The sequence below is a fragment of the Gastrolobium bilobum genome, unplaced genomic scaffold (assembly GCF_033153095.1).
Source record: "Gastrolobium bilobum isolate Gb01-03AN ecotype WA unplaced genomic scaffold, APGP_CSIRO_Gbil_v1 utg937, whole genome shotgun sequence".
Lineage (NCBI taxonomy): Eukaryota > Viridiplantae > Streptophyta > Magnoliopsida > Fabales > Fabaceae > Gastrolobium > Gastrolobium bilobum.
The window spans coordinates 422,709-433,464 of NW_026899318.1; the positions used below are offsets into that span (position 1 = coordinate 422,709).

The 10,756-nt window shown below is 31.9% G+C and overlaps 2 protein-coding genes across 3 annotated transcripts; one reads left to right on the forward strand and one right to left on the reverse strand.

The window, feature by feature from the left end:
* The first annotated feature begins 4,321 nt into the window (after window positions 1-4,321).
* On the forward strand, window positions 4,322-7,409 carry LOC133289554 (proline transporter 2-like). 2 transcript variants are annotated; one of them, XM_061487521.1, is made up of 7 exons: window positions 4,322-4,512; window positions 4,708-4,932; window positions 5,034-5,128; window positions 5,281-5,470; window positions 6,409-6,533; window positions 6,646-6,861; window positions 6,959-7,409. In XM_061487521.1, exons 2-7 carry the CDS (start codon window positions 4,785-4,787, stop codon window positions 7,334-7,336), a joined length of 1,152 nt encoding a protein of 383 aa, XP_061343505.1. In that variant the 5' UTR covers window positions 4,322-4,512; window positions 4,708-4,784; the 3' UTR covers window positions 7,337-7,409. The 2 variants fall into 2 exon arrangements, with proteins under 2 accessions (XP_061343505.1, XP_061343506.1); XM_061487522.1 differs by lacking the exon at window positions 6,959-7,409 and having other exon boundaries at window positions 4,378-4,512; window positions 6,646-6,867.
* A 281-nt stretch (window positions 7,410-7,690) lies between these two features.
* Window positions 7,691-10,432, reverse strand: LOC133289590 (uncharacterized). Its single transcript, XM_061487569.1, has 3 exons — window positions 10,273-10,432; window positions 8,611-8,859; window positions 7,691-7,943 (listed from the first exon to the last, which is right to left on the reverse strand). The coding sequence occupies exon 2, from the start codon at window positions 8,853-8,855 to the stop codon at window positions 8,622-8,624; it is 234 nt and encodes a 77-aa protein (XP_061343553.1). The 5' UTR covers window positions 8,856-8,859; window positions 10,273-10,432; the 3' UTR covers window positions 7,691-7,943; window positions 8,611-8,621.
* Window positions 10,433-10,756: the final 324 nt, after the last annotated feature.

Below are 10,756 nucleotides of genomic sequence, written 5' to 3' on the forward strand. Positions count from 1 at the left end.
GTGAATTATATTAAGATTCGTTACAAAAACACTCTGCTTGCAAGGTTTTATAAATAGGTTTAGAGGCCCTAAATAATAATAGTTATTCATGAATTCAATCTTAAATTATTAAAATATATATATAAAATAAATTAAAAATTCACAACAATACCAAACATCTGCGGTTCTAAAGGTGTTATCCACATACCAATATCTCACCTCGACCTTTATTGGTTTTCTTTATATCTTATTAACAAAAATCGTCATTTGAATACCTCAGCATATATCTTGTAAGAGAAAATTTTGAGAAAATAATAATAATAGAAAAATTTGTCCATCTCAGCAATGATACAAGTTTTGGTGCTCTTATGATTTTCAATAACAAATACCAAGATTTAACATAAATTGAATGGCTCTTAAGTTCTTTACCCATAACTTAAAAAAAAAAAATATTTACCAATAATAATAAGTGCTATTTCGACACATATGCATGAATTTTTAAGCAGAGTCCCCATCTCAAAATTTTCGTAATTAATAATTTTGATTTCCCGACTTTTCTAATAAATTGATTGCCCCACTTTTAGTCAATGGAAAAAGGAGTCAATAGGCTAAAAGCTAAATGAATACGGAGTGGATTGTATTAGTTAATATGATCATGTTATGGGATAATTCTAATTATTTAATAGGAGAATATTAATGGTAATAATCTTATCATTTCATATTTTAATCTCTTTTTTCTCTTATTTTTTATCACCATTAATTTTTTTATGAATAATTAAAATCTTTTTATATGATATAATTATGTTAAATAATACGTTAAAAAATGCATTCTCGAATCGATATCATTATAATCATCAATATGATGAGGGGTCCAACTCTAGATTCGAAATGATATCACCCTCTCAAAAAATCTGTCCACTCTCCCTTAAGATTATTGCACGTCCTTTACTTGTTGTTTGGTGTATAATCTGTCATTTTTATATAAAAGGTGAGTTATAAATAAAATCACTAGACGTTTAGAATATAATTAGGATGAGAGATAGTCGTTTGTCACCAATTATATAAAACGTAAAGCAATTTGAATTAATCTAGTAATAAATAATGGGTGCATCCATTGTCCTGTTATAAGATATTATGTAATTCATTTTTAACAATATATTATCGGAAGTATATAGTTATAATATTAAAGTTATTATTTTAATTATATATTTTCAAAATTACATAATTAAAAAATAATTGTAGGAATAAATAATATTATTTCTGTAATATAATTTTTATATTTCTGATAAATAATTTAGGTAAATTATATAAAAAAATAATATAACCTCAATAATTATCTAACAGGACGGTGGCGTGCAAATGCAACCTTTCATTTGGAATCACTTTCCACATCAGCCACTATCATAATAATATTAATCACAACAGCTTCCATTATTCAGAAGATTGGGGACGTGCTCAATAATATTCTGTTTGGTCACCTAAGCCATCAAAAGCTACACACCCCACACATTTATTCTGGCTGGTCTTTTCCATCGTACAAAAACTTTGTCCTCTTCACATTTTTTGCATTTTTCTAATCAATAAAGCATAATATTTATTTTAGGTTGTTTTCTTCGTACCCAATCAAAGGATGACGAATGAAATTTTAGCCACAACTACTTTTTTGAATAAAAATCAGCTCTAATCACCTAATCAAATCTATTGTCTTTTTGAAAGTTCAAATTTTATCATTTACTAGACTTGTAATTTTTAATGAAGTACTATTTTAGCGTCAATTTTTTTTGCTTATTTTTTTTCTAAAATTTATTTTTCGTAATTTGACAAAAATAAGTTTTTTTTTAAAAAAAAATTCTTTAAAACTTTTTGACGTAATTTATTTTCCGTCAAAGAATTTCGACATAATCTATTTTCGGTCAACGATTTTTGATGGAATTTATTTTTCTTCAAAAGACCTATCTCTATTTTTTATGGAATTTTTTTTCATTTCTATTTTTAAAGGAATACATTTTTGATAAAAAAATTCATCATTAATTTTAACGAAAAAAATTTCATTGATAAATTCCGTTGATAATTGGGACTTTTCTAATAGTGATATAAGCATGTATCAAATATGAGCAAGTTTACTAGTGTTAGAACCATAGGTAAAATCAGAGAACATTTTCAAGATAGAACTTATGATGCACCGAAGATTTAAAAAATTTGACGTGTCGTGTCCGACACTTTTTGACACTCCAACAGGCATTGCAGAGACTCAAAAAAGAGTTCAAAGGTTGCGATGCATTTTTAGTTCCAACTATTAGGTTCTCGATTACGATTACCATTTTATTGAGTTTAATGTAAATATTTCTAATATTTTATGTTTCTTTACCAAATTGACGGGTGTTATAAGTTTAGCTTTATTTTTTGTTAAATTATTAAATATTAAATATAATATACACTATATAAATTAAAAAAATATTTAATATCAAAATGTGTCTTAATGTATCAAAATTTACTATTTTTTAGAGTTAACTTGTCGGAGTATCGTATCGTGTCGTGTCGTATTTATAACATAGGACAAAACATGTTTCAAGTTAGTAATAGGACAAAAAATTGTTTATAAAGTGACTGCATCTAAAGATTGATGCAGTTCACTATGTACTCCCGCATAGTTATAATAAATACTATAACTATGTACTCCCAGAAATACATTAGAGTACACCATTTTTCTCTGGTGTATTTCCAGGAGTACATAGTTGACCAATCCAATTCTTAGATGCAGTCACTGTACATCCAATTCTTAGAAAGTTATCACATGTAACATAAGAGTAGTTTTTTTCTATATATATATATATATATATATATATATATATATATATATATATAGGGTCAAGATCATTTTACACCAGTGTAAGTTACACTCTCAATCTTGTCCGTTGATCCCACTTATATCTAATGGTTCAAATTTTTTAATAATGTGAGTCTTTAGATACAAGTTGATCAATGGTCAAGATTGAGTGTAAGACTTCTAATTCTTACACCGGTGTAAGAATAATAAGTCTTACACCAAATCTTAACCATTGATTTTCTGCATCTAACGGTTAAGATTTATTAGGTTTCACTCATTAATTAATTTTTAATTCCCAATAAATCTCAACCATTGATGCACGGAAATCAACGGTTAAGATTTGGTGTAAGATTTATTATTCTTACACCGGTGTAAGTTGATCCTATCCCTATATATATATATATATATATATATATATATATATATATATATATATATATATATATATATATATATATATTTCAAGCTGGTATACTGCCGTCTGCTGTACATGTTTCATGTCAGCAACTTAATCTGCCATAACGGAATTTGTGTTAATAAAAACAAACTCAACTTAATATTGAAATTCCTTGCTGAATATGCTAATATTTTAAGAATTTTGTCTGAGGTTTCAAGAATTAATGGACTAATGTTAAATAAGTAAAAATTTCTAGAGACCAAAATCAATATTTCAAGGATTTAATGTTGGGTTTTAAAAATTTATATACTAATATGAAATAAATAAAAAATTTCTAGGTTTAAACTCCAAAGTGTGGTTTAGCCTAACAAGAAAATGCGTACATCTAAAAGAAGTTAAGAGGTACAAGTAAGATGGAAGTTGTGGAAAGTGACCTATTAAATAGGGAAAAACAAAACGATTTCGCGTATAAATTAGAAACGTGAGCATAATGTTTGAATTTTCATCTAAGCATATTGAATACTGAGTTCAATATTAATTTTGTAAAAATCGATGAATATTTGCTTAAGTTCTCATCAATACCGATAATAGCCTTTTTTTTTTTTTTTTTTTTTTTTTTTTTTAAAGCTTTCTCATTACAATGCAATTTTTCTCTGTTTAAAACATTTTTTTTTAAGGTTTGTTAATTCTCATTGGCATTGATGAAGAAAACTTATATATTTTAAGGAAATAACACATACACGTAGAACTAAGGAAAAATAATATGTTTGTTTAAAGTTTAAATGAAAAGGGGATCGGGCGTGGAACACTGACTAAAATGTCACTGTTCATCAAATTTTTTGTCCAAATATCATGCGAACAAGGGTAGCGAACTTGATACTTGATGTCTGCTGCTAGAAACGTGACACATCAGCAAATTGAGTTCGCTACGGTGCCCAACAACTTGATAAACAGTAGTATCGGGCGTTGTGATCTGTCAGATTATGATTGAGAAGGAGTAAAGTTGTGGGACCCAGGACACCAACAACTACTGACTGTGTTGGCTCGGAACAAGTGGCAGGAACAAACTATAAAATTGATTGAAAATATCTGAAATCTAAAGTAAATCGAAACAAAATAAACGACAGTTATATAGAAGATTTCGATTTAATTTAAAATTAAAACTGAAAAGAGACGAAGGTAGCAACAGTCACGCTGGCGGTGAAGAACATTTCTGTGGCGGAGGAGGAGGAGCAGCTTCCGCTGCTTTCCGATGCTGAGAATGACAGAAATGTTCAAATCCCAGACACCGCACATCAGATTAGCACTGGTACCTTACTTCTTTAACTTTATTAATTACTTACTCGATTGGGTGTTCCAATTTAGATATACACAATTTATAAATGAAGTTTCATTGATCAGGAAATTTAATTATTTTCTGGATTTTCTTCCTTGATTTACTGTTTTTTGTTTTTTTTTTGGTTATTATTATTAATTTATCAAAATGAAAATTTATTTTCTGCAGATTCATGGTTTCAAGTAGGGTTTGTGCTGACCACAGGAATCAACAGCGCTTATGTGCTTGGATATTCGGGGACCATAATGGTTCCCCTGGGTTGGATAGGGGGTGTAGTTGGTTTAATTCTTGCCACAGCAATATCCCTCTATGCAAATGCTCTTATTGCTATGCTCCATGAATTTGGAGGAACAAGGCATATTCGATACAGAGATCTTGCTGGATATATATACGGTATGCTATGCCTTACTCAAATTAAGAGATAATAACACAAACTGAACCCCATCAACAATTCGCTACTAGCAACTTAGTTTCTCATGCCATTCTCATTTCAGGTAGAAAAGCATATTCCCTCACATGGGCTTTGCAGTATGTCAATCTTTTCATGATAAATGCTGGCTACATCATTTTAGCTGGTTCGGCTCTCAAGGTAATAATACTAATTAATCCACCGTGTATATCTTACGTAATACATCTTCTGTTAATTATGTTTTTGCTTTGTGCAAGTCATGATGAAACTGTTTATACAGATTGGCCTGCTTTAAGATTTTTCTTGAATCTTGTTTGTTCATTGTCGTGCAGGCAGTTTATGTTCTGTTTAGGGATGACGGTCTGATGAAGCTTCCATATTTTATTGCCATAGCTGGATTTGTGTGTGCAATGTTTGCTATTTGTATTCCCCATCTTTCGGCTCTTGGAATTTGGCTGGGATTTTCAACAGTCTTCAGCCTAGTATATATCGTTATAGCATTTGTACTGTCACTTAAAGATGGTAATGTCTCATGTCTGTTATGTTTGTGTGCGTGTGTGTGCCTGAGTACTTTTATCGTACAATGGCTTGCTCTTGATTCTACACCGCTAGTTCTTTAAATCAATTGCCCTTATTCATCTACTTCTTCGCCAGGGTTGTTAACAATTTCTATCAATAAGTCCGATGCTTGTTTTTCTTTTCTCCATTGCCCCTGTAATTGTTCATGTTCATGTTATTAGCAATGATAAAAATCTTTTATCTGAATTAGGATAACTAGTGCTCTAGCATACATCATCTGAAATTCCTGTTCAAATCTTACAAGTTAGTTCTTTGAGTTTTTGCGTCCTGCCATCCCTAATCTGATTATCTTTTCACTTTGTTTTTTCTTTTTTCTGCTTAATTACCAACGAACGTAATGTCACTCAGTTGTGATTTTGGTCTTCTGCTGGTATTATGAGGGCGGTTATTTGTTTTATTGATAAAGGATATAAATAGACCTTAAAATGCCATTCTTGTATGTAGTATTTCAGCTGATGTGTTATTTTATATGCTTTGATGATAATTTGTTTTGAGGAATTTGCATCCCTCATTGTTAATTTATCTTTATATATTCACCATTTGCTATGTCTCAATGCAAGCGATAAAGAATTTTTGGAGAACTAGCAAATGAATATCAATTTATTTTTAGTAGTTTATAAACAATAGCTAAACTACTCATTTATTTATATACTCTAATACAGTTCGAGTCATATTACAGAATGTTCAGCATACAGTGATAATTAGCATCTATTTCCCCCCATTTCTCTCTACCCTTGTTTTGAAGACTCTAATTGGGCTGTGAGCATTCTCCTGACTTATTGAGAATCACGACAATTGCTTTTCTGTGCTTAATTTTTTGAGTTGTTTTCACCAGATAATTTCAGTGTGAATTTGCAAACTAACCCCCAGTGCATCATTAGGAATAAAAGCACCAGCTCGAGATTATAGTATTCCAGGGACATCAACAAGTAAAATATTTACAACGATTGGGGCATCTGCTAATCTTGTGTTCGCATATAATACAGGAATGCTTCCTGAGATACAGGTAAGATGCAAGCTTAGTTATTCGTTTCTTGAGTTTTATGTGGATTCATAACACTTTTTCATAACTCCGTGTGGTCTGGAAAGTGAGTTTTATTTGGTTGTAACCCCAACAGGCAACGATCAGGCAGCCAGTTGTCAAGAACATGATGAAAGCCCTATACTTTCAGTTTACCATTGGAGTTCTGCCATTATATCTGCTTGCCTTTACAGGATACTGGGCTTATGGATCTTCTACAGCAACCTACTTGATGAATAATGTCAATGGTCCAGTCTGGGCGAAGGCCATGGCCAATATTGCAGCTTTTCTTCAATCTATCATTGCATTGCATGTATGAGTCTCTTCTGCTCTACTGGATTTTTGCTGCTTCTAAATGTTTTACTTAAAATGTTCAACTCGCCTAATAACTTCTGTTCTGCTTCTGGTAGATATTTGCAAGTCCAATGTATGAGTATTTGGACACCAAACATGGGATCAAAGGGAGCCCACTGGCTTTTAAGAACTTGTCTTTTCGAATTTTGGTAAGAGGTGGCTACCTGACTTTAAATACATTTGTATCGGCTCTACTGCCATTCCTTGGAGATTTCATGAGCCTCACAGGAGCGATCAGCACATTTCCCCTTACATTTATTCTTGCAAATCATATGTACCTAGTGGCAAATAAGAACAAACTAACATCCATGCAAAAGCTTTGGCACTGGCTCAACATTTGTTTCTTTGGCATTATGTCTCTTGTCGCAACTATTGCAGCCCTGCGGCTTATTGCTTTAGACTCCAAAACGTACCATGTTTTTTCGGATTTATGATTAAATTCATCACATTCTTTCAGCAATTCTAATGCTGATGTTTTGTGCTTCAGATATACTTTCATCAATAAAAAAAAAATAGAGTTGCTTATATATCAGATTGTTTAAATTTGTATTTTGTTAAATACAACTTGCACTCTCACTAAATATCGATGATTCCTAGTAGTGAACACAGATTTGGGCTCTTAAGGTAAAAGATTCTAGAATGGAAAGACTAATTATGAATTGATGGACTTTCGTATAAGCCATTACGCTATAAATTATAAAATTTCGTTAGTGTTATTGGAGCAGCATTAGTTCGGACACATTACCAATCCAGCAAGAAGAAATTAAAAACAAATTGAGAATTTACGTAAAGAAAATTGGCAGATGATAACTAATTCTTCAAAAACAAATTCAACACCCACCCAACTAATGTCACAATCACAATGATCTCAATTTCTGACTATTTATGTCCCGATGGCAAACGCGATTTTTACGATAACAAATAACATCTATGGATCAATATCCAAAAAAAGATAAATACTTTTAATGGATATTTCTACAATAAAATTTGTCAAATTTTGCCACCTAACAAGTTGAAATCATCTGTCGAAAACTCCTGAACCTGCAATCATTAAGAAACTGAAAGTGTCAAAAGTCATGTTACGTTCATTATACCGCAGCTTGATCCCTTAATAAGAAAATAAACAACCATATTCGTTCATCTTCATAAGAGAAAGGAAGTGGGAGAAAAAGATGTTTAACTAGATGTTAAGGACTTAAGATTTGCTGACCATGCTAGCTTTTGATTATTGACTTCGCTGTTTACCTACTAGGTAAGTTTAAAATTACCGATTTTGGTTGAATCCAACGCAAATAAATGCCATAATTTCAAAAACAGCCACAGTTCAGCACTTATTTGATGTTGGTGTTCAACATTTAGAACGTATGGCACAAAAACTACTAATGACTCAAGTGGTGAACTAAAATCAGAATCTAATGAACTAGATTCAGTTCGTGTACAATTTGTACATATGCTAGACTGAAATATCCGTCAGAATGCTTCAAACATCACTTTCAGAAAATTACAGCTTTCATCTGAAAAGTCAACATATAATTCACTTTTATGTATTTTTTTTCATTAGTGAAACATAAGAAAAGCTCAATGTACTCCCATAATAACAGATATTTATTATGATTAAATTAAAAATTAGCATCTAATTTTATTTTTATACACTACATACACAAAATTAACAAAATTTTTAAACCAGACATATGTATTGACATCGCACCTTGCGAGGCATCATCCAGAAACCAACTTTACGATAATGAAGATGGAGTTGAGAAGTATGAGAGGAACTCTTAGGTACTGAGTCGCATATATGAAACCTATAAGCTGGCCTTTGAAAGATTTTGTCCTGCCGCCTGAAAAATCTGATAAGCCCCATCCTCTAGGTACAAGAAAGCGGTCCTCATTTAGTATTGCTAGTGCATTTGCAAGAAGCAGGAACCCCTCAAGTAATGTCCACAAACCCATTTCCCTGCATTGCAGAGAAATCCAACCCAACTTACAAATAAATTCAAGTCATTTGCAGTGCACTAGCTCTTTCATATGTAGTTCAACTATTAACAGAAGTAGACAATAACAAATAACTAAGACAACTCATATGAAGCTCCCTCTAGAAGGCTGGTGTTGATCACCCCTCAAGCTCCTCCACATGAACCATCTCAGTATAGATAACTTTCAGAAAAAAAGGGAGACTTAATTTTAATTCATCAAATCATATACGGTATCCTTAATATTCTTTAAATTAATAATTAATAATGAATTATGAAAGACTACTTGATTCTTTCAAATCACTGAAAAACTATGCACTGGCAACTAAGAATAAAGATCAAGTTCATTCTAAAGCATTGACTAAGGCATATAGCTGCCAGAAGCATCATATGAAATCATATATTAGCTACTCTAACACCAGTAATTCCTTCCGTTGACTAGTCTCTATTAACTTAAAAAGGCCAATGGTCATTGATGCAGCTTTGGAGGACAAAGGAGTCATTAATTATAACCATGAAATCAGCTAGCAGCATTATATAAGTGTCTCACATAACCAAATCCTAGCCTCTCTGACACCAGTTATCTTCATATTGCCTAATCTTTGGTAAAATAATGCGATCATAGATGCTGATGAAAAAATAATCATAACCATTAAGTTGACATGCGGCATGTTGTCCATGAACCTGATCTAGTAGATAACACTATATGTTGAATTGGATTTAAAAAGAGAATGGGGATGCTTCCATTGCCTGAAAAGTGACAGCTTCCTACGAATAGGGTTGATCAATTTCCCTAAGCTAAAGGCTGAAAATATTCAAAATTCCACTAACAATCATTTAGAGGACCTCAAGATCATTCCATAAAATTGTAACATTTTATAAATAAATTCTTACTCTCAAGTTGAAGAACTTCTAATTCAATTTTAAGTACAGAATACCAAAATGTAACGGTACTTCTCTTTTGCAACCTTCTTTTTTGTCTATAGTTTTTGTGCAAAGTACATACTTTAAACACATTGAAATAATTAGAAGGCCCAGGTGAAAACATTTTAAGCCATAGATCAGACTTCACGACAATAAAGGAACTCGGATCAAATAACAGACACATAAAACTAAACTTAACAAGCTTCACCCAAACGTTACAAACCAAAGACTGAGAAACAGCGCGAAGTCCTAGATCTGCCAACAAATTCAACAACCAAAAGTGCATATGACCAAAATGCTGTGATTTTTAAACGAAACGAACTAAACGAACACCTAAAACTCCGATTGAAAACAAGGGCAGGAAGCTGAAGAACAAGAAAAAATATATACATAGAAAAAACATTTCAGAAAAAAGAAAAAAGAAAAATAGGAAGAAGCGAATATTGAGGAAGGGAGAAAGTGGAGGAGATAACCTGATTCCAGAGGGAGCAAGAACGCAACGGTGGATGGCGGTGGCGGGTTCGGTGTCGCCGTGGAAGGTGAATCAGAGAAGACAACAAATGGCAACAGAACAGAGAGGACAGAATAGAGCCCAATCTCACCAAAGCGCACCGTTTTCTGCCAATTGCTTCGCATTCACTTTCTTTATTTTATTTTTTTCTTCCCTGACAGTTATGATTATATTCTTACACTCCGTATTATTTTTTAATAATTTTTTCATAAAATTAATGTTTCTTATGTTATAGTGTATAATTTTATCTCAAACAGAGTAAAAATGTATGGGACACATATAAGAGAAGAGGAAAAAATGAGTCTCACATATTTTTATATGTGTAAAGATAAAATTATCTTTTATAACATAAAAAATACTAATCATTTTTTATAGATTATTATGCTTATGGTTGGCAAAACGAGTCAACCGGCCCAACAAAAAATAAGAGTCGGGTTAGGGTTGGC

What these genes read in the sequence shown, in the direction of transcription:
- LOC133289554 (XM_061487521.1), top strand. Translation starts at nt 4,785, where the DNA reads ATGGTTCCCCTGGGTTGGATAGGGGGTGTAGTTGGTTTAATTCTTGCC. An exon ending in TCTTGCTGGATATATATACG is followed by an intron (nt 4,933 to 5,033) that starts GTATGCTATGCC and finishes TTCTCATTTCAG; the next exon opens with GTAGAAAAGCATATTCCCTC. An exon ending in AATCTATCATTGCATTGCAT is followed by an intron (nt 6,862 to 6,958) that starts GTATGAGTCTCT and finishes TGCTTCTGGTAG; the next exon opens with ATATTTGCAAGTCCAATGTA.
- LOC133289590 (XM_061487569.1), bottom strand. Translation starts at nt 8,855, where the DNA reads ATGGGTTTGTGGACATTACTTGAGGGGTTCCTGCTTCTTGCAAATGCA.